We start from the raw sequence: 27,421 nt of genomic DNA, 5'->3' as shown, positions 1-27,421 counted from the left end.
ACTATCTTTGTGCTAATGATTTAGGTGCTTTAGTGCATGCTCTAAATTTTCACCTAAAACAATAATTTCGACAATCATTTACACTGCACTGCTATAACAACGAAAGTAATGGGTTTCAAGAATCATAGATTTGCTTCAAAGAGGTAAAAAACAATCAACGGTTAAATAAATCATACATCAAATCGATGTAAATACAGATAAAGAAGGATCATGTTGTACATGCCTACATTGAGCACCTAGTTGCCAGTTGCCACCTTCAGCAACTCGGCACACACTTCCAACCAAACCGGCAATTCGTCCAATGTACACATGTTAACTTTTGATCAATTAAACCGAGTCTTCAGCCCTTCGGAATTCTGCACTTGTGGAAGCAACAAGAGTGTCTTCTCTTGCACTAAAAAGAAAAATTAGAAAGGTGGGAAGGAGAACTCAAGGATCACGAGAACATCCGTAGGAAGTTGTTCGCGTATGCCATTGGTTTGACATCAGGGTGCGGCTGCAGAACAAAAAATACAGAAGAAAAGGTCAGTTATATTTAATAAATTAGGGAAAGATAGATGTTACCGAATACATTTTTGTAAAGTTTGTGGTTTGGAGGGGGTGTGAAGGAGAAACTACTAACCACAGAAGTGAACGTTGCAATATTGGGTTTGAGATCTGGTGCTTCAAAACGAATAAATGCGCCTTTGTTTCCCATCTGCAGCAATGTGTAAACTCATCGCAGTAAAATTACATGCATTCAATGATAGCATATCAAGACTCCAAAACAAGCTATAAAGAAAAGCTGGATTAACAATATTACATTACCTGATCACAATAATTTGGAGCAGAGAATACAGTAATGAGTTTACCATCATGATCAATCTCGTAACCCTCATCCTTAACTTCATGTGATCGCACCACTAAATCTGTAAAATAATGTCACGCAAATGGTGATAATATATACAGCAACTAGAGCTAGTGAATTAACAAGTGGCTGTTCATGGAATCACGAGAAAGTTGTAAAGATTTACCTAGGTTGTTGTCCTGTAAAAATCTTTTCGTTACATCTCCTCCGAATGAAAGGCCAACACCACGCTTGCTTGGTCCCCTGCCAAGCTGAGGTTGTGGATCACTCCACAGTAATTCACACATCAACCCTGGTTAACAGTGAGAGAAAATGCATCAAAATTACCTAACTTACCAGTCCTGATTGAGATAATTATGTGCACAAAATGAATTACTGTTCTTTGCTATCAACATTAAGGCTTAAGCTACCGAATTTAAGCACAAGATAATTTAGACGAAAATGCCAGATAAGGGGCTAATATGTTGCATCTTAAGCTTACCCTCCTCAGGAGGCTCACAAAAACGGTCAATTGCACGGATGTCAGATAGCTTCACTCCATCAACACTGAAAAGACCTCCGTGAACGACAAAAACTTTATTGTTGATGACATGAGCCAAAGGTAAGCAACAGAACACTTCCGCAAATAGTTCCACAAATGTATCATTCAATTTGGATCTAACTTCACCCTCGAAACCATAGATCTTATTCATGCTTTTGCTTTCATGGTTTCCTCGAGAAAGGTATATAGCTGAAATTAGAATAAACAGATATTGTCAGAACCAATGCTGTGACTGCTGTCAGACACAGAATATTTAAGACTATGCTGAAAGAAATAATCAAAAGAAAGATATAATGAACAGGATAAGTTGTTATTCAAGAACCATGACTTCGACGTGAATCTCAAAACATTAAAAAGATGATACACAATGATGATTGATGGCTAGTATAGATTTTTTCTACTTTTTAGGTCCTTTCATGCTCTGCCTAACACTTAGAAATACTCAGCAATTAGTTGACCAACAGGGACGTTTGTAGGATTGGTGTAATGACTAGGGATATTGTGCATGCACACGCAAGCAACAAACTAACCTATAAAATGGATTCTCCAGTACTCAAATGAATAGGATAGATTGAAAGTAGCTCGGGTGTTAAGATTTAAGAATACAATTAAATATAATATGCTTGGATCACCTGACGGGCACATGCACTTGAAGGCAAACAGTGTCAGTATAACCTCCAGAGAAAATGAACCTCTGTCTACAAAGTCTCCATTGAACAGATAGGGATTGTCTTCTGAAGGAAGTCCATTGAGCTCAAATATATTTAACAAATCATAAAACTGCAAACAAAATATGAGTCATTGACATAAATTAGCTCTGGAAGGTCACATAATGAATCCAACAGAAGCATCTCATGTCATTGTTTTATACAATAACAAAGGAGAAGATATTGTCGATCACCAAAAACACAACAGAAGAACCAAAAAAATTAAATTAACTGTCAAAAGAACAGGTAAGAAGAACAAAGGAACCTTAAATTAAGATTTACTTAATTGGAAATGAGAAGCTAAAATAAAAATGGCTTAGCACACTAGTGTACATGTCACATGTCCATCCATATTGCACTTCATAGCTAGCTACATGTTTATTGAATATGATACTTTACCAGAAGAAAGCCTGGACAGAAAGTTTACAAGACAGCATAAAAAAGTGTCGCAGTCACGCAGGAACTTAAGACAGTTAACTAGTGGCAGCAAATCGGCAATATCAACTAAAGGGGTGGGGCTTAAACAATAAAGAATCAGTATTACCTGACCATGTACGTCACCGCATACAGTGAAATGTTTGCCATCAGGAACATGGATATCAACGAGAGATGGCAACTCTCGCAGCACATCTCTTATTTGCAGCACGATCTGGCATGCATATCTGTAACCAAAAAAAATCTTATACTCAGATTCAAATACCTACTCTTAAAAGAAAAAGGAATAAAATAAAAATAAAAATAGCCATAGCAGTGCAGGACTTGCTCTAGGAGGTATAGACATCTAGAATCAATATATTACGAAGCAAAACACATAATTTACCATGCTAGTGCAGTATACCTTTTGTGTAGGAACTTCTGATTCTTGAAGTCATCCAGCATTTTCTTGACAAAATCTAATGTAACAACATCCCCCTCTATTCTTGCTCCAGAATATTGTGAGTCAACCTCTATTTGAAATAAAAACACAAAAACACTGTCAATCAGGAGATTTTATTGTTCTTTAGCATGTCTAGCAAGTTACTATATATTTTTAACTATGTAGAAAAAGACAAAAATTAGGTTAGGAGACAAACTACACATTTTCCCAAAATGTACTTCAACAGAAGACATTGCCACAGGAACTGGCTAAAAGATAAATTTCAATATGTGGCAATAAATTCAGAGCTGATCAAATAAGAAGGGAAAAGTTCGAAAAGAGTTGAATTTGCACACATAATTGAGTATGAAATCAGCAGAAAATTTACGAGAGACCGCGTCATGTAAATCAACAAGAACATACCTATAGTGTGATAATCAATAGAGTCAGCTACTGAACGTCTTTCTGACTCAGGTACAGAAATAGCTTCTTCAAACTTTAGCTTCATGACTGCCTTCTCACACTCCTTCAATTTCTTGGCAGCATCAGGATCATTCGGGCAAAGCCTTTTCACCTAAACAAAACAAATAATCAAAAGAAGACATCAAAATACAAATATACAATCACAACATTTGCCTAACAGAGGCCAAAATAGGAACGAATAGTCGAAATCCAATCACTAAGCAACAGATACTTCTAAGGCTAAAGTCTCAACAGTAAAATATTAACAAGACTAAACCTTTCAAATTCATTTCAAATTAACAAATAATTCATCAAACACGCAAAAAATCAAACATGATAACGAAGAAACCAACTTGTTGAAAGTCCTTGAGAGCTTCCTTGAATTTCCCCATCGCCATATAGGCCGCGCCTCGCCTATAATATCCCTGCATTGGAAAAGAACAACATCATTCCACCAAGCCACATTGCCTCATTCCTTCACCAAATAGAAAGCAAAACAAAAAAATTACACGCCTTCGAATACTTCGGATCGATCTCAATAGCCGACGAAGCATCCTGTATAGCACTCCCATACTCCTCCAGCTTAGTGTGCGCGAAGGCACGGTTAGCCCAGTAAACCGCATTATCCTTATTCAGCTCTATCGCTTGCGTATACAAATCAATTGCTTGAGAGTATTTATGCGCTGCAAACGCAATAATCAATAAACTACTACAATTAAACACAAATACAAATGAAATTGATTTAAAAATAGTACCTTTGAAGGCTTCATTGGCTTGGACTTTGAATTCCTCAGCTCGCGAAGTGTGTGTGGAGTTTTCAGTCGCCATGGATGGGGGCATATGAAATTGATAGTGTAAATTGGCAAGTGTAAATTGGTGATGTAAATTAGGGAGCGGCGATGATTGGTGTTGTTTGCTGTTTGAGGAGAGTGGATTTGGTATTGCCGGAGAGGTTTGAGTGCGTGTGGTGTGTGAGAGAGAGGGAGGGGAGCGGTGGAGAAGACGAAGGAGAGAAGAGGGGAAAAACAGAGCTCAGCCCTAGCTGATTCAGGAGTAGTAGTTTATACTGTTGAGTGAGAAATTACAAATAATAAATAAATAGATATATGCGTTTACAAAAATTCATAAAAATAAAAATTTAGGTTAAGATCAAATTTAGTGTGTGGGAACTTGTAATTTAACTTGTAGTTCTTCTATGTCACGAATCTATAATTAATACTACTATAATTAATAACGTTATAATAGTACTAGAATAATACTCCTTCCGTCCACAAACAATAGATTTATTGTTGTTCGGCACGGGTTTTAATGTAGAATTGGTAAAGTAAGAGAGATGAGGAGAAAAAGTAGGTAAAGTAAGAGAGATATGGAGAAAAAGTGAGTAAAGTATGAGAGAGGGAAGAAAAAGTGGAAAAAGTATGAGAGATAAACTTTCCATTTTTAGAAAGTGATCTATTTTTTGTGGACGTCCCAAAATGGCAAAAGTGATCTATTTTATGTGGACGGAAGGAGTAGTCTTTTTAATCATGAATTTTAATTTAATTCTAGAAGTTTTAATTTTTCTCCATCAACTCATTTATGTTCAAAGCGATATCTTTTAATAATAATGTTTAAAATAACACTATTTTAAAAAATAATGAAATAAAAAGTACTCCACTTTATTTTATTCTTTTTGGTAGTAAAGTAACCTGAAAATCTCAAAAAACGAAGTTACCGATAATAAGAACACCACACCAATTGTGTCGTGCAGGAGCCAGATACTAATACATGACGGAGAGGTATCTAGAACATGGACGCCCCGACGAAACAAGTACTCCACTTATTTTACTGATACATCGGCATTTGATTGTCACCGATTATTTTGATCAAACTTTATTAGTGGTTAAATGACTATTAACCATGTAATAAAGCAATAAGCATTACTTTAAAATTTGCCTTTGATTCATGAGTTCTTAAATTTTAGCGAATCCAATATTATATTTTAGTATTGATTTATAAGAATCTCAAAATATAAAACAACTCATCCAAAGAGAAGCTACACGCTTCTTTTTCGCACACGTTTAAAATATTTAAAATGAAGTTTAATTAAAATAAGAGGAAGAATAATGTAATATATTATTTTCCCAAAACAAGTGCGAAAAAGAAATGTCTTGCTTATCCGATGGAGGAAGTATTCGATATTCGGCAGAGTTTGTACTTGATTGATTTTTCTATAACATGTGATCTATAAAGATTGAATCTATTGAATCTTATCCCATTAAATTCGATATCAAGGAATCTCAGATTCACACACAAAGGCTGGTGTTACAGAGCTAAAACTGCTTCTCTTCAATCCTAAGATGGTTTTTTCTTGCCAACAACCACTTCACTTCCCCCTTCCCCGCTCTCACTAAAACCGCGGTAGAACTCCAGAACTTTGGGGTGAGCCTTGATCTTCGATGGCTCCAGACCCGACAGACCCAGCCCCGCCAAGCTCCTCACACGCGACAGCGCAACATAGACCATCCCATGCCCAAAAACCCGAGACAGGTCCGCGTGCAGCTTGTCGAGACTCATCCCTTGACACTTGTGAATGCTCAGCGCCCACGACAGTATAAGTGGGATCTGCCTTCGTCTAGCAACCACCTTATCCCCGTCCCTGACCTCCCACGTCTCTGGCTCGACTATCAGCTCAGAGCCCGAGTCGAACTTCACCAAAGGAAGCACGTCCCCGTGGCTGCAACCAGCAGACATCCCGTAGTTCTTGTCAACGAGCTTGCAGAACCCTAAGACAGTCCCGGTTGCACCATTCACCAGCTTACGCCACGGGCTTATGTTCTTTATCAGCATCACCCGAGCACCAACGCAGAGCTCAAGGGTGTCGCGAGCAATCCCTATCTCCAGCTGCCTTTTCCACTGCTTCTCGCCCGAATCTTGAGCTGTGTAGGTGTAAATCTCCTCGCCCAATCCCTTCATCTTCTCCTTATTTACCTCATCAACATCCGAAATCCTTGGAAAGAGACGCACAGCGTCAGGATCCGGCTCATTCACCGAGCAACACTCAACCAGAAGCTCCAACTCTTCAGGGCCGATCTCTGCCCTCCGTATCCCCTGCAGCAAATGCACCAGCAACGAGTCCGACTGCCTGAACACCCTCGTCAGCTCAATCTGAAGATCAAAGCTCGACCCCCAACAATCTGCTTCGAAAGCATACACCTTCACATCCCCCTTCTTCTTCCTTTTCTTCTTCCCCTTCTCCTTCGTCTTCGTCTTTTCAATAATAGGCGACAACTGAAAGAAATCGCCACTCACAATCAGCTGAATCCCGCCCCAAGTCTCCTTATCCTCCTCCCTCAAAGTCCTGGCAACGTAAGCCATGCCATCGAAGAGCTTCGCATCAACCATGCTCGTCTCATCGATAACCAATGCCTTCACGTTCCTCCACCTCCGGCACGCCCTTTTATCCGACAAAACCCTCTCCAGCAGCCCCTCCCTATCCAACTCCCCATAACCAACGCCGGCAAACGAATGCAGCGTCTGTCCGTGGAGGGCGCAGGCGGCCGCCCCGGTCGAAGCAGTCACATAAACCCTAGACCGGCCATGGATTTTCTTCAGCCTCTTAATGATTTCCTCAAGCAAAAACGTCTTCCCCGTACCAGCAGAGCCTGTAACAAAAACAGATTTTCCATTCGAAACAGCTTCCAACGCTCGATTTTGCTCATCCGTCCAATTAATTTTAGGCGTTCTCACTTTTTTGGAACGATTTGCAGCCTTAATCCAATAATTAAATTTGCCAGTTTTCTGGCTAGTGCCAAAAGCAGATTTGGAGCTGAAATGGCGGCACACGGTGACGGCGAACGACCACAATTTCATAGTCACAATCATATCTATGCTCTCTCTCACTCTAGGTCATGAAATGTCGGCAGATAACGGAAAATCGAATTCGAAAACAGGCATTCTTCTTCTTAAAATCAATAGCAATCAACATAATCGAGTGAAATTACCTCATTTCTTGCTCACAGCATCGCAATTTTGGATTCAGCAGCTAGGTTTAGCAGAGAGGGAGGAGTGAGGTTGCAGGCGATGCTTTGAATCCGGGCCTCGGATTGATTTCGGGCCGATATTTTGGGCCTATCTCAGCACTAGGTTTATAGAATTGATTAAATTCGATTTGGGGGCATGAATTTGCCATTTATCTTTTTAATCAAAATAAATACTATTCCCTCCGTCCCGCTTAAGAATAAGATAACACGTTTTACTCTTTAGTTTGTTCCAACTAAAATGACACATTTCCTTTTTTGGTAACTTTCTCTCTCCAATTAATACATTCAACCACTTTTTCTCACTCCTATTAAAATATTTATCTTTCTTTATCTCTCTACTTTAATACTTACACCAACCTTCTCTCTCCAATTAAACACTTTAACCAATAACTCCTAAAATCCCGTGCCGGCTAAGCAATGTGTCATTTTAGTCGGGACGGAGGGAGTACTAATAATATGGGATAAGATTCAGTGTCACGCTTTTTGTACATAATTATATTCTACTCCAAAGTTAAATATTGAGAAAAGACCAAAACTGTTCCTGAACATTAGGTCCATTTTATAATTTTAGTCTTATACTTTATCTTATGAATTTTTGCATCCCGAAGATTTCAACTCGAATCACAATTGGTCATACACTAACAATACTGTTAATTTTTAAACGGTTCTAACCCGATTTTGACCGATTTTGATGGTTTTAACAGTCCCTTTCGGGGTAAAACCGTTTAAAAATATGTCAAAATTAAAACTGTTTCAACATTGACGGAATTGTTAGTGTATGACCAATTGTGATCCGAGTTCAAATGTTTAGGATGCAAAAATTCAAAAGATAAAATATAGGACCAAAATCATAAAATGAGAATATGTTTAGGACCAGATTTAGCCTTTACTCTTAAATATTTATATAAATTTAAAATTTATTAGTATAATATTAGTACATCATAACTAAAATTAATTCTAAAAAATTTGAATTTTTTTTATAAAATCATAATTTTTGAATTTATCAATGGCACTAACATTACATATCTTTATAACATTGTAATTTTATTTTATGCGATTCACGTATGTGTACGAGAAAAATTATGCACTACAATAAAGTTACAAATAAAATGTGAAATATTTTATTATGGTGAGAACTTCATCACATAAAATTACATTGAATAAGAATATGAAGGGAATCAAATATAGACACACAGGAATGATATGACACGATATTAAAATAAACTGATGATGGAATATTAAAATCTGGAACGCTTGCACTCTAGAGAAGATCCCTGAGGGAATCTGTTGGAATCTGCGCAGTAATTGTAAACCATGTGATTCTGCTGCACCCATCTGAGCCTGTTTCTCGCCTTCGCGTCGAGCTCCTGAGTCGCGCAGGGCGTTCCGGCTGCGCACGAGCCGATGTTGAAGTTTCTGTAGTATGCGGTGAATGGAGCGTGGGTCCAGTCGGTCTTCACGCGGCCGCCCTGCGTGGCCCAGTCGTCCGCGTTCCAGAGGCTGCAGTATACCCTCATCGGTTGATTCGTGGGGAAGGCCACGCCCGAGCTACCGTGGTTGTTGAACACTCTGATGGGGCTGTTGTCCACTAGGAATCTGCAAGTTTAAATATAAAATTAATAAAATAAGAAAGAGAAAATAAAATGACATGATACGTTACTTAAAAAAAAAAGAAAAACTATTTTTTTTAAACGGACCAAAATGAAAAATAATTACATGATTTTGTTGGGGCTCCAGACGATGGAGTAGGTGTGGAAGGCGGCGGTGGGGTCGAACCAGAGATGGAACTGTTGCTCTTTGTCGCCTTTTCCTTTCGAGAACACGTTTGTGTGAACTGTGTAGGGATTTCCGCTCGAATTTCCAAGAAATTCGAAGTCGATTTCGTCATGGCCTGGACCTTGAGATGACAACTGCATTTTTTATAAGTATATACTGTAAGTCATATTTCAATACTTTAATGATTTCAATAATGAAATCGAATTCTAAATTTGAATTAATTCTAAATACTAACGTAAAAAGTGGTGACGGTTCCGGCGGAGTTGCCGGGGACGAGTTTGAGCTGCATGTCGAAGCGGCCGAACAAGAACTCGTTCTTGGACTGGAAACCGGAGCCAGAGGATTGGTCGAGGGAAAGAGAGAGGCCGCGGCCGCCTTCAAGTATCTTGGCGCGGCCTTCGCCAAATGTGGTGGTGGTGTCGCGGTAGAAATCGGCGGCGGTCAAGAAGGCTAGGGCCAGGAAGGCTGAGAGGAATGCTAGAAATGAAGGTACCATTTTTGTGTGTAGTGAAATGAGAGTGAGAAAGAGATATGGATAGAGAAGCATGGGATTTGGAAGAGTATATATAGTTGGGAAAGTGTGAGCTGGCAATTGAAGAGCAAACACAATAATTGAACGCGTAATTCATTGGCAATGGGTCATATCCTAATCCACCCATATTATTATATTCGGTTGGCGCCTATACCAAGAGGAACATGTCTTGACCACATATGACCATGAAAGAACGTTGCTCTTTCTCTCTGGTGCAGTATCGGAGTCAGGATTTTTCAGTTCGGGCGTGCTGTAAATAAACAGTAAGGATCACCTACGGCTTTTCCTACACCATCCTCTACTCCATCGCTCATATACATGAGTAATGACCCCACCATCATATTTTATATTTATGAGGAGTGGAGTAGACGATGGTGTAGGAAAAGCCATAGGTGATCCTCACTAGTAAATATATATAGCGAACTTATTTTTAAAATTAGATTGATATGTTTTGTAAATCACACTTTTATCATTTTCTAGTTTTATTTTCATATGTTTTCTCAAATAAAATTAGATCGTAAATACATATTACTCCCTCCATCTCAGATAATTTAAGATATTTTGACCCGGCATGAGTTTTAAGAAATCTAATGGAAAGTGAGTTGAAAAAGTCGGTGGAATGTGGGTCCTACTTTTAAAGTATTAGTTTTATAATAAAATGTGAGTAGGAATGAGTTAGTGGAATATGGGGTCCACTATCAAAAATGGTAAAAGTGAAATGAAACAAATTATGTAGGACTGCCCAAAATGAAATATTGAGTCGAATTATCTGAGACGGAGGGAGTATTTTCTTGTGTTACCCGACTTTCACTATTTAAAATGAAGGTGAATTTATTTTAATTTTAAATGCGGTCCCATTTAAATAAAAATCCAATTATTTTGAAAATTTAAAAATATTAAATTTAGGTATATCACACCTAGAGAAAGATGGAAAAAAGTAAATGCATGAATTATAAGAATAGTAGTTAGAGGACATATATATCATTATACATTATAAGAATAGTAGTTAGAGGACATAGATATCATGATAATAAACTAATAAAGCAATATAAGTTATGAATTTGTAACTTTTATTGGTAGAATTAATATTTTATATACTAGGCGGCGGTGCTAATTATTTCTTGGCAGCTTCTCATAAAGAGTCTACCAACTTTTGATCATTTCACTGAGACCAATTACATAGTGAGACGGTGAAGAGGGTCCCTTTCCTTTTAGTAGGATTAATTGATTCGTTACAATTTAAAATAATTATAGGTATTTGTATAACATACATATAGTAATATTTCTCTTAAGAATTAGTGTCGTTATAAAAGAATAATACTCTTTATTCTTATTACTTTGTTTTTTTCTTTGGTTTTTAGGGATTAGTACTTAGTTTGTTGATTAGTTGTATTTGTTAATTTGGTGATTTATTTGAAATTCTTATTAAATATAGTACTTAGTTTGGATTTTATCGTAAGATATTACCACGTTTTTAAACTCATTATTATTAGGTTTAGTTTATAGTTATATATTATATAATTTGATTTATAATGTCTATTTTCGTTCATTTATTTTTATGTCTTCTATCTAATTTTCAAATATAAATTATAATGTGTATAAATAACTAGAGCTAGCTAGTGAATTATTTATCACAATTTGAGGTAATAAAACATTGAATTATTAAGGAAAGTTGTACTTTTTGCTAGATTTCTTACATATTTAGACCTCTTAAAAATGAAACTAAAACTCTCGTATATTTGTAAGTATTTCATAAGATTCTCGTATATTTTTTTCGTTTTACTATTATCTTCTAGTTATATTTTATTGATTCTATTACGAATTGATACATATTACTTGTCAATTTTTTTTGGCTATGAGCATTTCTTTTGTATAAGAGAAATTATGTGTAGCTTAGGAATAATTTTGTATCAAAGTGCATATTTTATACTCTCTCCGTTCCATAGAAATAAGTCATATTTCCTTTTTCATCCTTCCCATAGAAATAATTCATACCCCAAATGAGTAAGTTAATTTATTTGATGTATCTAATGGGATTTTGGGGTTGTTTTGTAGTTCATACTATATTAAATTTACGTACGCGACATGTGCTGGAAATATATTACTACTACTATTCAATTGTACATCTATATATTTTGCATATTAACAATTGAAACTACCCAAATTTTAAAGACTGAACATTGTGAATCCTACTTAAAACTTAGGTATAATAAATGGTTAATAAATGAACATTGCAAACCCCATTGAATGTACACGACATGTGTTGGAAAAATATCATTCAATAGTATTAATAATCAACCATCATACTTTGCCATAAATAACAATTCACTATTTGCCAAAATTGATAACGACCGAACATATGTATCAATACGAGGTTTTTCCATAAAAACGAGGAGGAAGACAAAAACAGATAAATAGCTCGGTTTCAAAATATCAAAACAATGAATCTTGAGATTGTTCTCAAAATCAATGCCAACAAGTGAAAATTTCCATTCAAATATTAAAAGAGATCAGGAGGAAGCGGAGTGGTTTAAGGGAGACCGCGAGAATGATAAAAATATCGTGTTTTATTTCTTCGGTCTTAATCGATCAAATATCTCCACACATATTTGTAATACGTGTGATACAAAAAAATATACTACTAAAATGAATCAAAAATCATAACCGCTATAACAATAAATCATAATCATGTCTGTTGTTGATAAGACACCCTATCTATGAGATCGCGCCATTGTTTACAAACACACTTGCACTTTATAATGCTTCTAATCTTGAGTCTTCCAAGGATGTTTCTCATCATCTTCTCCGATAGTTTTGTAAAGAAAACTTCCTCCATCTTAGACTCACGTTTATTAGAGAAGAGTAGAAGTAGATGAAGAAAAAAACTATTCTTCTAACTTATATTTTTAACAACCGATTAATCCTATTGCGAATGGGAAACGGTCTAAATTAAGTGAATATTTGGCGTTTGTTTGTTAGGAAAGAAATCTTTTTGGAGATTGTAATTTCTCTTCTTCATATTTATTACTTATATAGTGATTAGAAATATCAATAAAAATTATATTAATAAGATTTTCTTGGCTTTATTGTATCTATCCACCTAGAATAAGGGCGGATCAAGAAAATATTCAATCAACCCTCAACATTTCGTATTACTACGGAATTAATGAAAATATCATAATTATAATTATAATTTATTATGATTCATAGTTATAATAATCATAGGACTTTCTTAAAAACTTTTAGCAAAATAATAAATTATAAATATAACAATGAACATGATTACTGTTACAATTTTATTTATTTATTTATTTATTTATTGTTACTTTATTATGATTGGTTATAACTTATAATTTTAAAAGTAATACTTTATTAATTAACTATTAACTAATAATGAAATAATAACAGTAGTAACAATAATAATAAAAACAATAAATAAAAATCATTAATTTTGAAGTATTACTATGATTATAATTTAACTAATTAAATTACAATTATCGTAGTGAGTTGTATATTATCATTATAATAATTTTAAGATAAAATTATTGCTATGATAAAATAATATTTTATTAATCTTGTTGCTATTAGTATAATTCTAGTAATTTATAATAATTATTGTTATTACTATTATTAAGTAGTAAGTATGATTTATCATTCTCTTAACAATATTTTAACAATCATTCTCCTTTCCTCTCTCTTATTTTACTAATTCTATATTAATTTTCATTTAATTTTATATGCACTATTTTTATGTTACAGAAGAAAATATTCACTATAAAAAGTAGTTAGAGGACATACCATGATAATAAATTAATTGAACAAGATAAATTATGATTTTGTTGGTAGATTTATCGTTCAATACAATGAATATCCGAAAACGAACTTATAATAAAGTAAATGAATTACATATTAGTATGAAATAAAATAATGTCTCATATCAAATATACTCCCTCCGTTCAGTAATAGAGTCTTTTTGCCATTTTGGTACGTTCCATAGTAATAGAGTTATTTCCCTTTTTAATAAAAGTCGACATATTTTTCCACACCTACTTTACTCTCTCTTCATCTGTCTACCTTTTTCTTTTTCCACTTTACTATCCTTTTACTTAACTCACCTAACACTATTTTTCTCAATCTCCATACCGAAAAGAAACGCCTCCATTATTATGGAACGGAGAGAGTAATATATATGTATTGCCTAATAACAATTGAAATGACCCAAATTTAAAAGACGGAACATTGAGAATCCTACTAAAAACTTAGGTAGAATGAAGAATAACATGGCCAACCCCATTGGCTTTGATCGAATAAAAACTTGGTGTATAAATAGCAACCTCGGACTCAAATTCCTCAACTCTTTTAGGAAGATCGAAACTCGCAAGATGTCTACTGTTTTTGGTGGAATATATGAGTAGTCGACCAATATACTTCGTTATGAACAACAAGTCACCATTTGCTAAAACAGTAACTGGCCTAACATATGAATCAATGTGATGCGGTCTGTGGAACATATATTCCTTTATCCAAGAATTCTCATCTCCATAGATATTCATCGCCCAAATAACAACAACACGGTCAAATTTCACATCACATAAACACAGTTGACCGTCCAAAACACATAGCCGAGATTGTTGAAGTTTTTCGTTACCATAAACACGAGGAGGAAGAGAAAAACGGGTACATAACTCGGTTTCAAGATCAAAACAACAAACTATGGGATTGTTCTCGATATCCAATGCCAGCCAGTGAAGATTTCCGTTAAAAAATGTAGTCTTATTAAGCAATATACGTCTGCCCGGAGCTTCTTCTGATATGGTTCTCCACGTCCCTCCTCCAAGATCGCATACATATAATCGATATTCAACCACATATAAAACCTTATATTTCCCGCTTAATTTGCTCACTCCAAATCCAAGCATGGAATTCGCTCCACTTCTAAGGAGAGGAGCTAATGAAGGAAGCACAACACATTCACGAGTAATTGGATTGCATACATAATAAACATAATCATATCCATAGCGCAACAAAAGTAAAAGCAAACCATTAACTGAATCAATCACATGACGATCAACAAATATATTTGCACATGCATATAATATGTCACGATGAATCGTGAATCCAAAAAGTGGGTCGAATGTCTCACCATCGCAGACTGTATAGCCGCGGTCTTTAGAAGAGATACACAGGCCTGGTTTCGAAGTATAAGTCATTGCAAACTCACACCCTTCTATCAGAGCGCGCCATGATTTACAAACACATTTGCACCTCATAATGCTTCTAATAGGGAGTCTAGCCAAGACCTCTCTGGTCAACTTTTTCGATAGTTTTTTAAAGAAAACTTCCTCCATTTTAGACTTGCGTTAATTAGAGAGTAGTAGTGGATGAAGAAAAGAACTATTCTCCTAAGTCATATTTATAACAATCGATTAATCCTATTATAAATTCGAAACGATCTAAATTAAGTAAATGTCAATCGGGTCTAAATTAAGTGAATATCATTATAGTAATTTAATGACAAAATTATTGTATATTGCTATAATAATAGAAAAATATATTGATAATATCTTTGCTATAATTATAACTGTTGTAATTTATTATCATTATTATTATAATTAAGCATGATTCATCATTCTAATTTTCTAAATACGAAAATACTTACATAATTTGAGAAAGATAAAATTTGCAGAAAGATTATCAATAAAACTTGTTTTTTTTTTTTTTAATTTTAAAAATTAAAATTATTCCATTATTAATTCAACTCATGACATGCTTAATGATTTCCGTGGATTCTTTAAATTAATTCTGGAGTAGATTATATTTATTTTTTCAATTAAGAAAGCCATATCTAATTCCAATTTATAACCTAAAATAAATAAATACAAAGCCGAATAGACTTGGAAAAATGCAACTATTAAACAAGATTTACAACCCTAGACTGCGATGTGGTGCAAATTATGCTTTGGTTTTTAATGGAAATTTTCACTGGTTAGGCATCTGATCTTCAGAGAAATGGGTTGATTTGTTGTTTTGATATTGAAACCGAGGTGTTTACTAGTTTCTCTCTTCCTCCTGGACCTTTGCGTGCAATTCGCGGATGTCACCTACGTAGTTTGGATGGTCGACTATGTTTATTTGATGGTTCAAATGACTGTATTGTTATTTGGTGGATGAACATCTATAGAGACGAGAATTCTTGGACAAAGAAACATACCTTTCGCAAACAAAGACCGAATGCTCTTGGACTTTCTTTTTTCCTCAAAGTTTTTGGAAATGGTGACTTGTTGTTATCATCAGTGAATGACCAATGGTCGTATAACCACATATTTATCTACTTCAGAGAGACTAAAAAAGTTGAGCCTTATGATCCTGATCAACTAACTACCTATTATGATTCCAACATTGTTACTTATACCCCAAGCTTTCTTTCGCTTAAAAGCATGGGAATTCGCGAAGAGTCGATCATTAAGTTCTTATAGCAAAATATAGTCATAAATTCGTATTGATTTTTGTACTTTTTTTTTTTGTTTTTAATAGTTCATTTTATAGAATGATTAATTGTTTCGACACCATCATTTGCCATTTATTTAATTCCCACATCATATACTACTACTTTTCAAATTTGATAGTACAAGTATCTTAGTGCATAAGGAATTGTATATTCTTCAATTTCTATTTGGAGCTTTCTTCCGTGCTTTATTTTCTAGTTTGGCTCGTCCTACAAAATTAGTCAACTTTTATTTTTGACAAAGACTTATCTATTATGAAGTGAACTTCATTTTCAACCAAAAAAATTAATAATACTACCTACAAATCATTGTAGAGTTCATTTTGTCACGAAGGGTGAACTATAATTAATATTGCATCCATTAATGATAATAAAAGTTAGTCCTTTTCGTTAAATATTTGAAAACAATCTTCTAAGTTGAAAATTTGTGTCTGTTATGAAATTAAAATTTATCTTTTATATCCCTCTTAATTATATTTATATAACAATAATAATCAATTATGTTTATCTATAGAGAATGATACAATTAAATAAAGATCTAATGAAATAAAATAAGAATAAATTACTATAACTTATAAAAACGAAAATAGTACAAGAATCTGTAATTATTGAAGATCACATTACGAAATGAACAATACGATAACCTAAATGATTGAATATCTCTTCCTCTTATGAAAGTCGTAACGTTCTTCTTGTAAGAAAGATGAATAAAATGGACTCAATATTTCTAATGACCGAACATTATGAATCCCCATGGCTTTGAGCGAAAGAAAGCTTGGTGTATAAATAACGATGTTGCAATAATCATGGGTAGATACCGCAAGACGATCACCCCAACTCGCAAGAGTTTCAGACTCTTTGGAGTATGTATATAGTCGATTATTACGGAACAACAAGTCACCATTTGCTAAAACTTTGATCGGCCGAACAAGTTGTAAGGAATCAATGTTGTGCAGCCAAGAAGGTTTATTTACGCGTTGGCAGAAGACAAATTTCTTTACCCAAGAATTCTCATCTCCGTAGTTGCTCATCAACCAGATAACAATATTATAGCGATCAAAAGTGTCGCATAAACATAGGCGACCCTCCAAGATGCACAACCGATACTCGCGAAGTTTGTTGCTACCATAAACACGAGGAGGGAGAGAAAAACTGGTAAATAGCTCGGTTTCAAGGTCAAAGCAACAAATAAAGTTTTTCTTCTGGGAATCCGACGCCAGCCAGTGAAGATTTCCGTTCGAAAATGAAGCAATATTACGATCTAGTAAAGGCCTACCCGGTGAGGCTTTTGAGATGCTTCTCCAAGAAGCTTCTCCTAGAGTGCACACATGGCATGACCCAAATTTATCACCATATAATATCTTATATTTCCCACTTAATTTGCTCACTCCAAATCCAACTATGCAGCAATAAGTAGGCAAAGGAGGAAGCCTGACACATTCACGAGTGATTGGATTGCACACAAAAAGCATATTATTGTATGCTATTTCCTTCACCAAAAGCAAACCATTAATTGAATCAGCTACAATACAATAGTGAACAGTGTTTCCATACCTATTTCGAGCAAACATCCGGAATTCGAAAAGTGGCTCGAATGCCTCGACATCGCAGACAGCGTAGGTGTCGCTACAATAGAATACCAGACATGGTTTCGGAGTATACGACTTCACAAAGTCAACCCCCTCTATCAGATCGCGCCATGACTTACAAACACCCTTGAACCTTAGGACGCTTTTGATTGGGAGTTTTACGAGGATCTCTCTTGTCAACTCTTCCGGAAGATAAAAACCTTCCTTCGTTTCTGTAGTGCTATCACATTCCATCTTCATCGTAGTAGTTGTGGATGAAAGACAAAAAATTTAAATTGGAGATAATTTATTTATACTTCTTTTTGAACAACCGGATAATCCTAATTTGATTTGGAAACGATGTAAATCATGTCAGTTAAATCTCTACTCGGATTCGTATATATCCTCTCAATCATTCACTTGATTCTTTAATTATAGCATTCTATATTCGTAAGTTATTGTTTACTTTTAATAGGTTTATAAATTCTAACTTGAGTAGGATTAATTTATTTTATTTGACTACACAAGTTTTTTTTTCAAATATCAAATCTTATTATAATCTTTAAATTAAATAATTAAATAAATATTTTATACTCCTATAAATTGGAAAAGCTAAATTATGTACTTAACATATAGATTCGGTTGATTAATTATGGAGTACATTAAAAAAGATTTAAATTAAAACAATCAAATCTTATAGTACTCCCTTGTCCCATTAGAAATGCAACGTTTTCCTTTTTGGATTGTCCCACTAAAAATGAAACGTTTCCTAAAATGGAAACATCACTCTCTCTACTTTTCCCTCTCTCCTACTTTACTCTTTCTTCATCAACTCACAAAACACTGTTGCATAAAATTCCGTGCCGAAAACCAAATGTTTCATATTTATTGGGACGGAGGGAGTACTATATATTGAATATTAAAATATAAATAAATTAATAATTAGTTGATATAGATTGGAAAAAACGAAACAACTGAACGACGAGAACTATCGATAAAGTTTTACTTAATCCGATGAGAAATATCAATGTAGCGCAAAATCCGAGAGCTAATCTGATTATCCCGCTAAATTTATAAAGTTAAGTGCATGTTTGGTAGGCATATTAAATTAGCACAAGATAATTAATTAAGATATACTTTAAGATAAGGATATGCTATCTCACTTTTTTTTGGTTGTTAAATAATCTACCCTTTTGATTTTTGAACTAATCACTCCGGGCCTAAGTAGGCAGAGATGGGCTTTGATAGCCTAACATGGCCTTATTTTATCTACCAAACAATCAAATAATATAATCCATATAAATCATATATTTTGGTCTTATCTAAGCTACCAAACAAACACTAAATTGGTCTTAGGGTTGTAAAATATTAACCCGGTTAGCTGAGATAGAATTAGCTCAGGTACAATGACTCGGAACTCGATAGGCTAGCCCAATGAATCAGCTCTAGTTGCAACTAGAGATTCCCACGATTCCAGAACACGCGGTTACGGTTCAGAACCGCCGGTTCCGGTTTGGGAAATTGTCGAATTAGAACCGAACCGCGAGGGTGTTTCGCGGTTCCGCTTCCAAAACCGGCGGTTACGGTTTCGGTTCGGAACCACCAAAAAATGGTTGGGGTTTCCGGCGGTTTTTTGCGGTTACAGCTCGGTTTCACGATTTTCTGCCAGTTTTACATATCTTCTCATATCCCATTGATAAAGCTAATTTCATGCGTCGGTATATGCAAAAAAATGTTATAATTTGCTGGGTCTAACACGTTTCCTAAGCCAGGTGTGTGAAGAAAAGCGCTAGATCAAGGAAGCAAAGAAGAAGGTGGTCTAGCGAGAAAAAGGAATGAAAATGAGCAGAATTTACAAGGAAAGTGGCGTGACAGAGGAGTCTACAGCTGAGGGCAACAAAGTCATTATCAATACCTCGCTGGGCCCACTAAAATGCCTATAAATAGAGAAGAGCATGCAGCGCAATGGAGATAGTTTTTCACTCTTCTTAGCTCATACATTTTTTTACACACACTTGGGAATGATTCTGGGGTAATCGTGATAGGAGGGGTACTTTCTAAAGATCTCGTGTTTGGTAACACCGTCCTAGTGAGGGCGAAGATACAATTATTTTAATTTCAGCTGTTTTTGCTAGTTTCCACCGTCGAACTTCACTTTTGGGAGTCGATTTTGATGTTGATGATGTTTAACTGCTTACCGTTTATGGATCTGCGTTTATCTGTTTAATTTCAAGTTATTTTGCTTAGATCTCTCTGCTATTAGCGTAATTCTTAAATTGCTATGTCGATCTCTGTTTATTTCGTTATTGAGGTGTTTGATGTGGAATTTGGTGACAGATCTGTGGTTGATTGAGTATTCGGAGCTTAAAATTGTAGAATCTGACGTGATGGAGAATTTCTTCTGTTCGGAGTTCGTGTCGGACGCTTGGATCCGGAGTGGATTTAGCGTCTGAAGTTGGTTTTGGCGTGTGAAAGAAACAGTAGTTGATAGACTTGTTTTATTTCCTCTTGGTTTCTATTTCACTTCGTCTAGGTATGCAGATCTGTTTAGTTCTTCGTTATTTATGCATAGATTTGATTTCAAGTTAGTAGCTCTGTTTTGATTTGCTTATGTGTTTTCTTAAGAAGTTTTATGCGGATTTGGTTGTAGAAGACGATGTCACTGTCAGTTAGTACGAGAGTTAGTTATTCTGCCACTTTTCAGTCGTACTTTGCTTTTTTTTAGACATGGTCCCCACCGTAGAATTATCTCCTAGGTCTAGCTGTTAGGTTAAGTTTCTTTCTAAGATTCCCAAGTCAAGTTAATTTTAATTTTCCTCAACCCAAGAAAATGCGTGGCAGCAGCCAACACCAAAAATACTCCCAAATCCTTGATTATAAGTCTTACGCATCCTTCTCTGTGAGATCGATCCCTACTTCCCTATACTAGGTTTAGTAAAGTGGTTGAGGGTTTTTGAAGCGGGAAAGTACTTGTGTGTCCGACGACCGGGATTCCGCACGACCTACGAGTTCCTAGACCAAGTGATTTAGTGGACTTGCTGGATCTGGGGAACCTGCCTTATTTGAATATCGCAAAATTGCACACACACTACACATGTACCATTCCAGTAGCTTCACCCATCTTTTTTATCAAACGAGTCCTAAGTATTTAATTTTCATATATATATTTATAAGGAAATAAAAACAGAAAACCTAAATATTGTCCTCTTATCTATAAAAGTACACAATATGCTTTTTCTACAAATTACCAAATATCGAAACATGATAATTTCGGAACACGATTGGCGATTTTGGATAACCATTGTTGTCGTTTGGAGAAACTCATATGATACAATGATGTCAATGATCGAACATTGTGAATCCCCATGGCTTTGAGCGAACGAAAACTTGGGGTATAAGTAGCGATGTTGGAAAAACGATACGAAGATCGAAGAACAAAACTATGTGTCTCAACACGTTTGGTCTTTCTAGAGTATATAAACATTATATTATTATTATAGTAGAACAGATCACCATTTTCCAAAACTTTGAGCGGCCAAAAACGTTGTAGTATATTATCAGCGGATCGCCAAATAGGTATAGGTTGTTGGAAGGTATATTCCTTTACCCAAGATTTGTCATCACCATAGTTGTGCATCAACCAAATAGCGAAATTATTGCTATCATAAGTATCACATAAACATAGCCGACCCTCCAAACTACATAGGCGATATTCGCAAAGTATGTCGCTACCATAAACACAGGAAGGAAGAGGAAAGCTTGTAAACAGCTCAGTTTCAAGATCAAAGCAACAAATGAATTTATTCTTTTCCTCGACATCAGATGCCAACCAATGAAGATTTCCGTTTAAAAGCACAGCAATATCATAATTCCATAAAGGCACACCTGGTGATGAGATGCTTCTCCAACACTCTTCTCCAAGAGTATATACATAACATGGCATGGATTGCACATGTAAAGCAGATTAGGACATTTATCAAAAGCAACACTAAAAAGCTGTGAAATGCAAACGAGGAACAGAAGAACAAGCTCACTTAACATAGGTGTTGTGTGATATCCAATTGTGAGGATATCGAAAGACCATTCTCAGTACGAGAGCTACCTACGTAATACAGAAAGGCGACACAGTTGGGCTTCAATAGGATTAGAAGAATCGTTTTTCATTCGTTCTTCCTCCGACGTCGTCGTTGGAGAATCAAATGAGCTGCGAGCATATTCTTCCTCTAATATCGGGCTTCAAATCCCCAACCAAATTGCGAACCCTAAATTGTAAATTGAAGGATGAAATGTTTATGAGATTCCACGTTGGTCTAACCAGTGCCACCAGTGTTGATTCACTGTGATAGCCAAACCGCTATCGGAAGGGCGAACAATGGCTTCTATAACGGTAAGTCTCGACATATTCGTTGAATACATAATACCGTGAGACATTTGATCACAACAGGGGTGATCAAAATTGACTATGTGAAGTCAATAGATAATCTAGCGGATCCTCTGACCAAAGGGTTAAACCATGATCAAATGAATAAGTTGATAGAGGGAATGAGTTTGAAATCCAAAAACTAAAGAATTGTCATAGTGGTAACCCAACCATGATGACTGGAGATCCCAAAAACTTGGTTCAATGGAAAAACTAAGCTATGAGAGTTCATGGTAAACACTCATCTACATCTATTCCCTAGAGAGCAATAGAGTGTTTGAAAGCTTGTCTTGTGGTAAGGCTAAGTCTATGACTTTTAATGACTCCTAAGGATCTCAAGGAGATTGAGTTCTTAAAGAGACCGAGTAGGTCAAGATACTCGGAGTAGGAATCACCTACGTGTGTGAAGTGTGACCGCTTCAAATTACACACTTATGAATTCAAAGTGGTATCCAAGGCCGCAAAGGAAACAAAACGTGAGAACGGATGAGGTTGAGGTGTTTAAGTGTTAATACCATTGTCTCGGTGCACGCCGTGGGGGACTAGTTCAAATCATCGCGCTACTAGGCCGCCTGTGTATCCGATAGCGTTGACTATGGAAGGTTCAAAGCTAAAAAATCACTATCCTTATGCTTATATACCTCTCGACGGTTCACTTGTGTCTGCATGCATTTGCATTTGTCTATTTCCACTCATGTGGGACATTGTTGGAATCGTGGTCCGGTCAATGCAATTTGACGGATAGTTCAAGTGACGAAATATTTAATTTTGATAAAATTAAATAATTTATAATCGATCTACGCTCCGAGTAGATGATTGTGGTATATTCATTTTCTCTAAACCGATTCCCGGTGAGTGAGAAATAATATATCAAAGAATGTCACGATATATGGAGATATATAATTAATTAATTAATTTTGGACACGTAGATAAAACAATGTGGCAATTGAGCATACGGAGAAAGCTTCGTAGAATGCATGCACATTGATTGGGTAGTCCAGATACATTTCTGGAATGAACAACTACGTGAGAGGTGTCTAGATACATCCGTCCAGGGTCATGCTCCATGGTTGACGTTTGTAACGTCCGTAACGGCTAGTAACCCCCGGCGGTTACAATATAGCCATCATGACACACTTTATGAGTGTTGACTCCATCAATTCAAATGATTGGGCTTGGCCTATAAATAGGCATGCATTCTCTTGCATTCTCTACACAATTCACAAGCATTCTAGAAGGCATAAGCTCTCTTCCTCTCTTGCATTGTTTTTCTGTCGAAGCTCTGCCCTCTCCTCCATCCAGTTCGCCGGAGCTATGTTGATAGCGGTGCTGCTTCATCAGAGACGTAGTCGTTTTATCTTTGGGGACGAAAAGCCAATCCGAAGAGCACTACCGGGGTGTATCTCATCTTGCGGAAATAGGACTTCTCGACTTGGGTAACAACTATTCACGGTTTATTTGTTTCGATTTCAATATTGTAATTTCATTTCTATTTTCCATTTATATTCCTTCTTTTGGGTTATATTACGTCCGGCTAGTCCGGCTAGTGTTTATCTCTTGTAATACAGAATCCCCAACAATTCCAACATTGTTACTTATACCCCAAGCTTTCTTTCGCTTAAAAGCATCGGAATTTGCAAAAAATCGATCATTAAGTTCTTATATTAAGCAAAACATAGTCATATTCGTATTGATTTTTGTCCTTTTTTTTGTTTTTAATAGTTCATTTTGTATTTTTAGTTTTTAGTTACATGGATCCTTGTTTGTAGAATGATTAATTGTTTCAGTACATCATTATATGCCATTAAACTAATTAGAAAAGAAAAAAAAACTAATAATATCTACTAATCATTTTGTCACAATCTTCTAAGTTGAAAATTTGTGTCTATTATAAAATTAAAATTTATCTTTTATATCCCTCTTAATTATATTTATTTAACAATAAAAATCAATTATATTTATCTATAAAGAGTGATACAATTAAATAAGGATCTATTGAAATAAATTTAGAATAAATTACTATAATGTATTAAAGCTAAAAATAGTACAAGAGTCTGTAATTATTGAAGATCACATTACGACATGAACACTACGATAAACTTAATGATTGAATATCATCAATACCTCTCTTCCTCTTATGAGAGTTGGCATGTCGTTCTTGTAAGAAAGATGAATAAAATGGACTCAGTATTTCTAATGACTGAACATTATGAATCCCCATGGCTTTGAGCGAAAGAAAGCTTGGTGTATAAATAGCGATGTTGCAATTATGATGGGTAGATTCCCCAAGACGACCACCCCAAGTCGCAAGAGTTTCGGACTCTTTGGAGTATGTATATAGTTGATTATTACAGAACAACAAGTCACCATTTGCTAAAACTTTGATCGGCCAAACAAGTTGTAAGAAATCAAAGTTTTTCTGCCAAGTAGGTTTATTTATACGTTGGCGGAAGACAAATTTCTTTACCCAGGAACTCTCATCTCCGTAGTTGCTCATCCACCAGATAACAAAATTATAGCGATAAAAAATGTCACATAAACATAGGCGACCCTCCAAGATACACAACTGATACTCGCGAAGTATGTTGCTACCATAAACACGAGGAGGGAGAGAAAAACTGGTAAAAAGCTCGGTTTCAAGATCAAAGCAACAAATAAAGTTTTTCTTCTGGGAATTATATGCCAGCCAGTGAAGATTTCCGTTCGAAAATGAAGCAATATAATGATCCGGTAAACGCCTACCCGGTGCGGCTTTTGAGATGCTTCTCCAAGAAGCTTCTCCTAGAGTGCACACATGGCATGACCCAAATTCATTCGAACATAAAATCTTATATTTCCCGCTTAATTTGCTCACTCCAAATCCAAATATGCAACAAAACGTATGTAGAGGAGGAAGCGTGACACATTCACGAGTGATTAGATTGCACAGAAAAAGAATACTATTGTATATCTCCTTCGCCAAAAGCAAACCATTAACTGAACCAGCTACAATGCAATTGTGAACAACTTCTTGATATCCAATGGTTTGAGCAAGTGTCTGGAATTTGAAAAGTGGCTCGAATGCCTCGCCATCGCAGACAGTGTAGGTGTTCCTACAATAGAATACCAGACATGGTTTCGGAGAATACGACTTCACAAAGTCAACCCTCTCTATCATATCGCGCCATGACTTACAAACACCCTTGAACCTTAAGATGCTTTTGATCGGGAGATTTACGAGGATCTTTCTTGTCAACTCTTCCGGAAGATAAAAATCTTCCTTCGTTTCAGTAGTACTATCACATTCCATCTTCATCGTAGTAGTGTGGATGAAGGAAAAAAATATTATATTGGAGATGATCTATTCTCTTCTAGTTCTATATAAACAACGGGATAACCCTAATTTAAATGGGAAACGATGTAAATCATGTCAGTTAAATCTTTACTCGGATACGAATATTATTATATTTAGATATTTTAGGATTTCCATATCTTTTTTATATATTGGTTTTATTGGGCTCAGTATTAGTATTATAAATAGGGCATATTATTATATTTAGGAATCAATCAATGAAATAATATACTTTATCTTTATTTACTTTTCCGTCTTGAATCATTGATTGTGACAAAGCTAGCGACTTTCTTTATCTTCTCCCGCTTGGGTTCTTCCCTTACCAATCATTCACTTGATTCCTTAATTATTTATAGCAATCAATATTAGTAATTTATTGTTCACTTTTAATAGGTTTATAAATTATAACTTGAGTAGTATTAATTTATTTTCGATGACTACACAATAATTTTTTTCAAATATCAAATCTTATTATAATATTTAAATTAAATAAATATTTTAATATTTAAATTATTTTATATAAATTGGAAAAGGTAAATTATGTACTTAATAGATTAGGCTGTTCTTCCGCTTTGTTTCACATCAGATTTAACGCTTTAACGATGATTATTAATAATGAATAACCCACACAAAAGAATTAGCTCTTAAATGTATATTTGATATATGTATGATTTTGATTTTTATTCATAGAACATAATGGAAAAAATTATTGAAAACTTCAATTTCCCTACAAGAAATATTTGAATTCTAAAATATGTAACAAAGTGTGTATAAGTTTCATTTCGATTTTACAAATACATGAGTACATTTCTCGTTATGAATTGAGAGGTCATGCACCCTTATTATATACTTAAGTATTTAATTTTCATAAATATTAATAAGGAAATAAAAACAGAAAACCAAAAAATAGTACTCCACTCCTACAAGAATCTATAAAAGTACACAATATGTTTTGCCTACAAATTACCAAATACCGTGACATGATAATTTCGGAACACGATTGGCGATTTTGGATAACCATTGTTGTCGTTTGGAGAAACTCATATGATATAATGATGTCAATGATCGAACATTGTGAATTCCCATGGCTTTGAGCGAACGAAAACTTGGGGTATAAGTAGCAATGTTGGAAAAAACGATACGAAGATCGAAGAACAAAACTATGTGGCTCAACACGATTGGTCTTTGTAGAGTATATAAACATTATATTATTATTTTAGTAGAATAGATCACTATTTTCCAAAACTTTGAGCGGCCGAAAACGTTGTAGTATATTATGAGCGGATTGCCAAATAGGTATAGGTTGTTGGAAGGTATATTCCTTTACCCAAGATTTGTCATCACCATAGTTGTGCATCAACCAAATTGCGAAATTATTGCTAAGTATCACAAAAACATAGCCGACCCTCCAAATTACATAGGCGATATTCGCAAAGTATGTCGCTACCATAAACACAGGGAGGAAGAGGAAAGCTTGTAAATAGCTCGGTTTCGAGATCAAAGCAACAAATGAATTTATTCTTTTCCTCGACATCAGATGCCAACCAATGAAGACTTCCATTTAAAAACACAGCAATATCATAATTCCATAAGGTGCTGCTTCTGAGATGCTTCTCCAAGACTCTTCTCCAAGAGTACATACATGACATGACATAGATCTACTACCGTATAAATTTTTATATTGCTCACATAATTTGCTTAATCCAAATCAAAATATTCCATCACATGTAGGCTGGAAAGGAAGCTCGACATATTCAAGAGTAATTGGATTGCACACATAAAGCAAATTAGGACATTTATCCTTCACAAGAATCAAACCATTAACTGAATCAATTACGTCACTATATGAGCTAA

The 27,421-nt window shown here is 35.3% G+C and overlaps 4 protein-coding genes across 4 annotated transcripts; all 4 read right to left on the bottom strand.

Annotated features, from left to right (window-relative positions):
• Positions 1 to 144: 144 nt before the first annotated feature.
• On the bottom strand, positions 145 to 4,473 carry LOC125197296 (serine/threonine-protein phosphatase 5-like). Its single transcript, XM_048096024.1, has 12 exons — positions 4,169 to 4,473; positions 3,927 to 4,096; positions 3,767 to 3,838; positions 3,375 to 3,525; positions 2,934 to 3,042; positions 2,640 to 2,757; positions 2,021 to 2,168; positions 1,329 to 1,577; positions 1,014 to 1,139; positions 808 to 908; positions 623 to 697; positions 145 to 496 (listed from the first exon to the last, which is right to left on the bottom strand). Exons 1-12 carry the CDS (start codon positions 4,251 to 4,253, stop codon positions 437 to 439), a joined length of 1,464 nt encoding a protein of 487 aa, XP_047951981.1. The 5' UTR covers positions 4,254 to 4,473; the 3' UTR covers positions 145 to 436.
• A 1,274-nt stretch (positions 4,474 to 5,747) lies between these two features.
• On the bottom strand, positions 5,748 to 7,265 carry LOC125195500 (ATP-dependent DNA helicase PIF1-like). Its single transcript, XM_048093643.1, has one exon. The coding sequence runs from the start codon at positions 7,263 to 7,265 to the stop codon at positions 5,748 to 5,750; it is 1,518 nt and encodes a 505-aa protein (XP_047949600.1).
• Positions 7,266 to 8,533: 1,268 nt separating this feature from the next.
• On the bottom strand, positions 8,534 to 9,786 carry LOC125197428 (xyloglucan endotransglucosylase/hydrolase protein 24-like). Its single transcript, XM_048096163.1, has 3 exons — positions 9,447 to 9,786; positions 9,152 to 9,345; positions 8,534 to 9,031 (listed from the first exon to the last, which is right to left on the bottom strand). The coding sequence occupies exons 1-3, from the start codon at positions 9,756 to 9,758 to the stop codon at positions 8,674 to 8,676; spliced, it is 864 nt and encodes a 287-aa protein (XP_047952120.1). The 5' UTR covers positions 9,759 to 9,786; the 3' UTR covers positions 8,534 to 8,673.
• A 7,106-nt stretch (positions 9,787 to 16,892) lies between these two features.
• Positions 16,893 to 18,077, bottom strand: LOC125195499 (F-box protein At3g07870-like). The gene has a single exon (XM_048093642.1). It carries the CDS (start codon positions 18,075 to 18,077, stop codon positions 16,893 to 16,895), a length of 1,185 nt encoding a protein of 394 aa, XP_047949599.1.
• Positions 18,078 to 27,421: the final 9,344 nt, after the last annotated feature.

This window comes from Salvia hispanica, chromosome 6 (assembly GCF_023119035.1).
Source record: "Salvia hispanica cultivar TCC Black 2014 chromosome 6, UniMelb_Shisp_WGS_1.0, whole genome shotgun sequence".
NCBI lineage: Eukaryota > Viridiplantae > Streptophyta > Magnoliopsida > Lamiales > Lamiaceae > Salvia > Salvia hispanica.
This window is presented reverse-complemented; position numbering and strand designations above follow the sequence as displayed.

Excerpts from the sequence above, each read along its gene's own strand:
- LOC125197296 (XM_048096024.1), bottom strand. The coding sequence starts at position 4,253 with ATGCCCCCATCCATGGCGACTGAAAACTCCACACACACTTCGCGAGCT. Across the intron at positions 3,839-3,926 it reads TCGATCCGAAGTATTCGAAG|GGATATTATAGGCGAGGCGC; the intron begins GCGTGTAATTTT and ends TTTCCAATGCAG. Across the intron at positions 3,526-3,766 it reads CTCTCAAGGACTTTCAACAA|GTGAAAAGGCTTTGCCCGAA; the intron begins GTTGGTTTCTTC and ends TGTTTTGTTTAG.
- LOC125195500 (XM_048093643.1), bottom strand. The coding sequence starts at position 7,265 with ATGAAATTGTGGTCGTTCGCCGTCACCGTGTGCCGCCATTTCAGCTCC.
- LOC125197428 (XM_048096163.1), bottom strand. The coding sequence starts at position 9,758 with ATGCTTCTCTATCCATATCTCTTTCTCACTCTCATTTCACTACACACA. Across the intron at positions 9,346-9,446 it reads GAACCGTCACCACTTTTTAC|TTGTCATCTCAAGGTCCAGG; the intron begins GTTAGTATTTAG and ends TAAAAAATGCAG. Across the intron at positions 9,032-9,151 it reads TGGAGCCCCAACAAAATCAT|ATTCCTAGTGGACAACAGCC; the intron begins GTAATTATTTTT and ends TTAAACTTGCAG.
- LOC125195499 (XM_048093642.1), bottom strand. The coding sequence starts at position 18,077 with ATGAAGATGGAATGTGATAGCACTACAGAAACGAAGGAAGGTTTTTAT.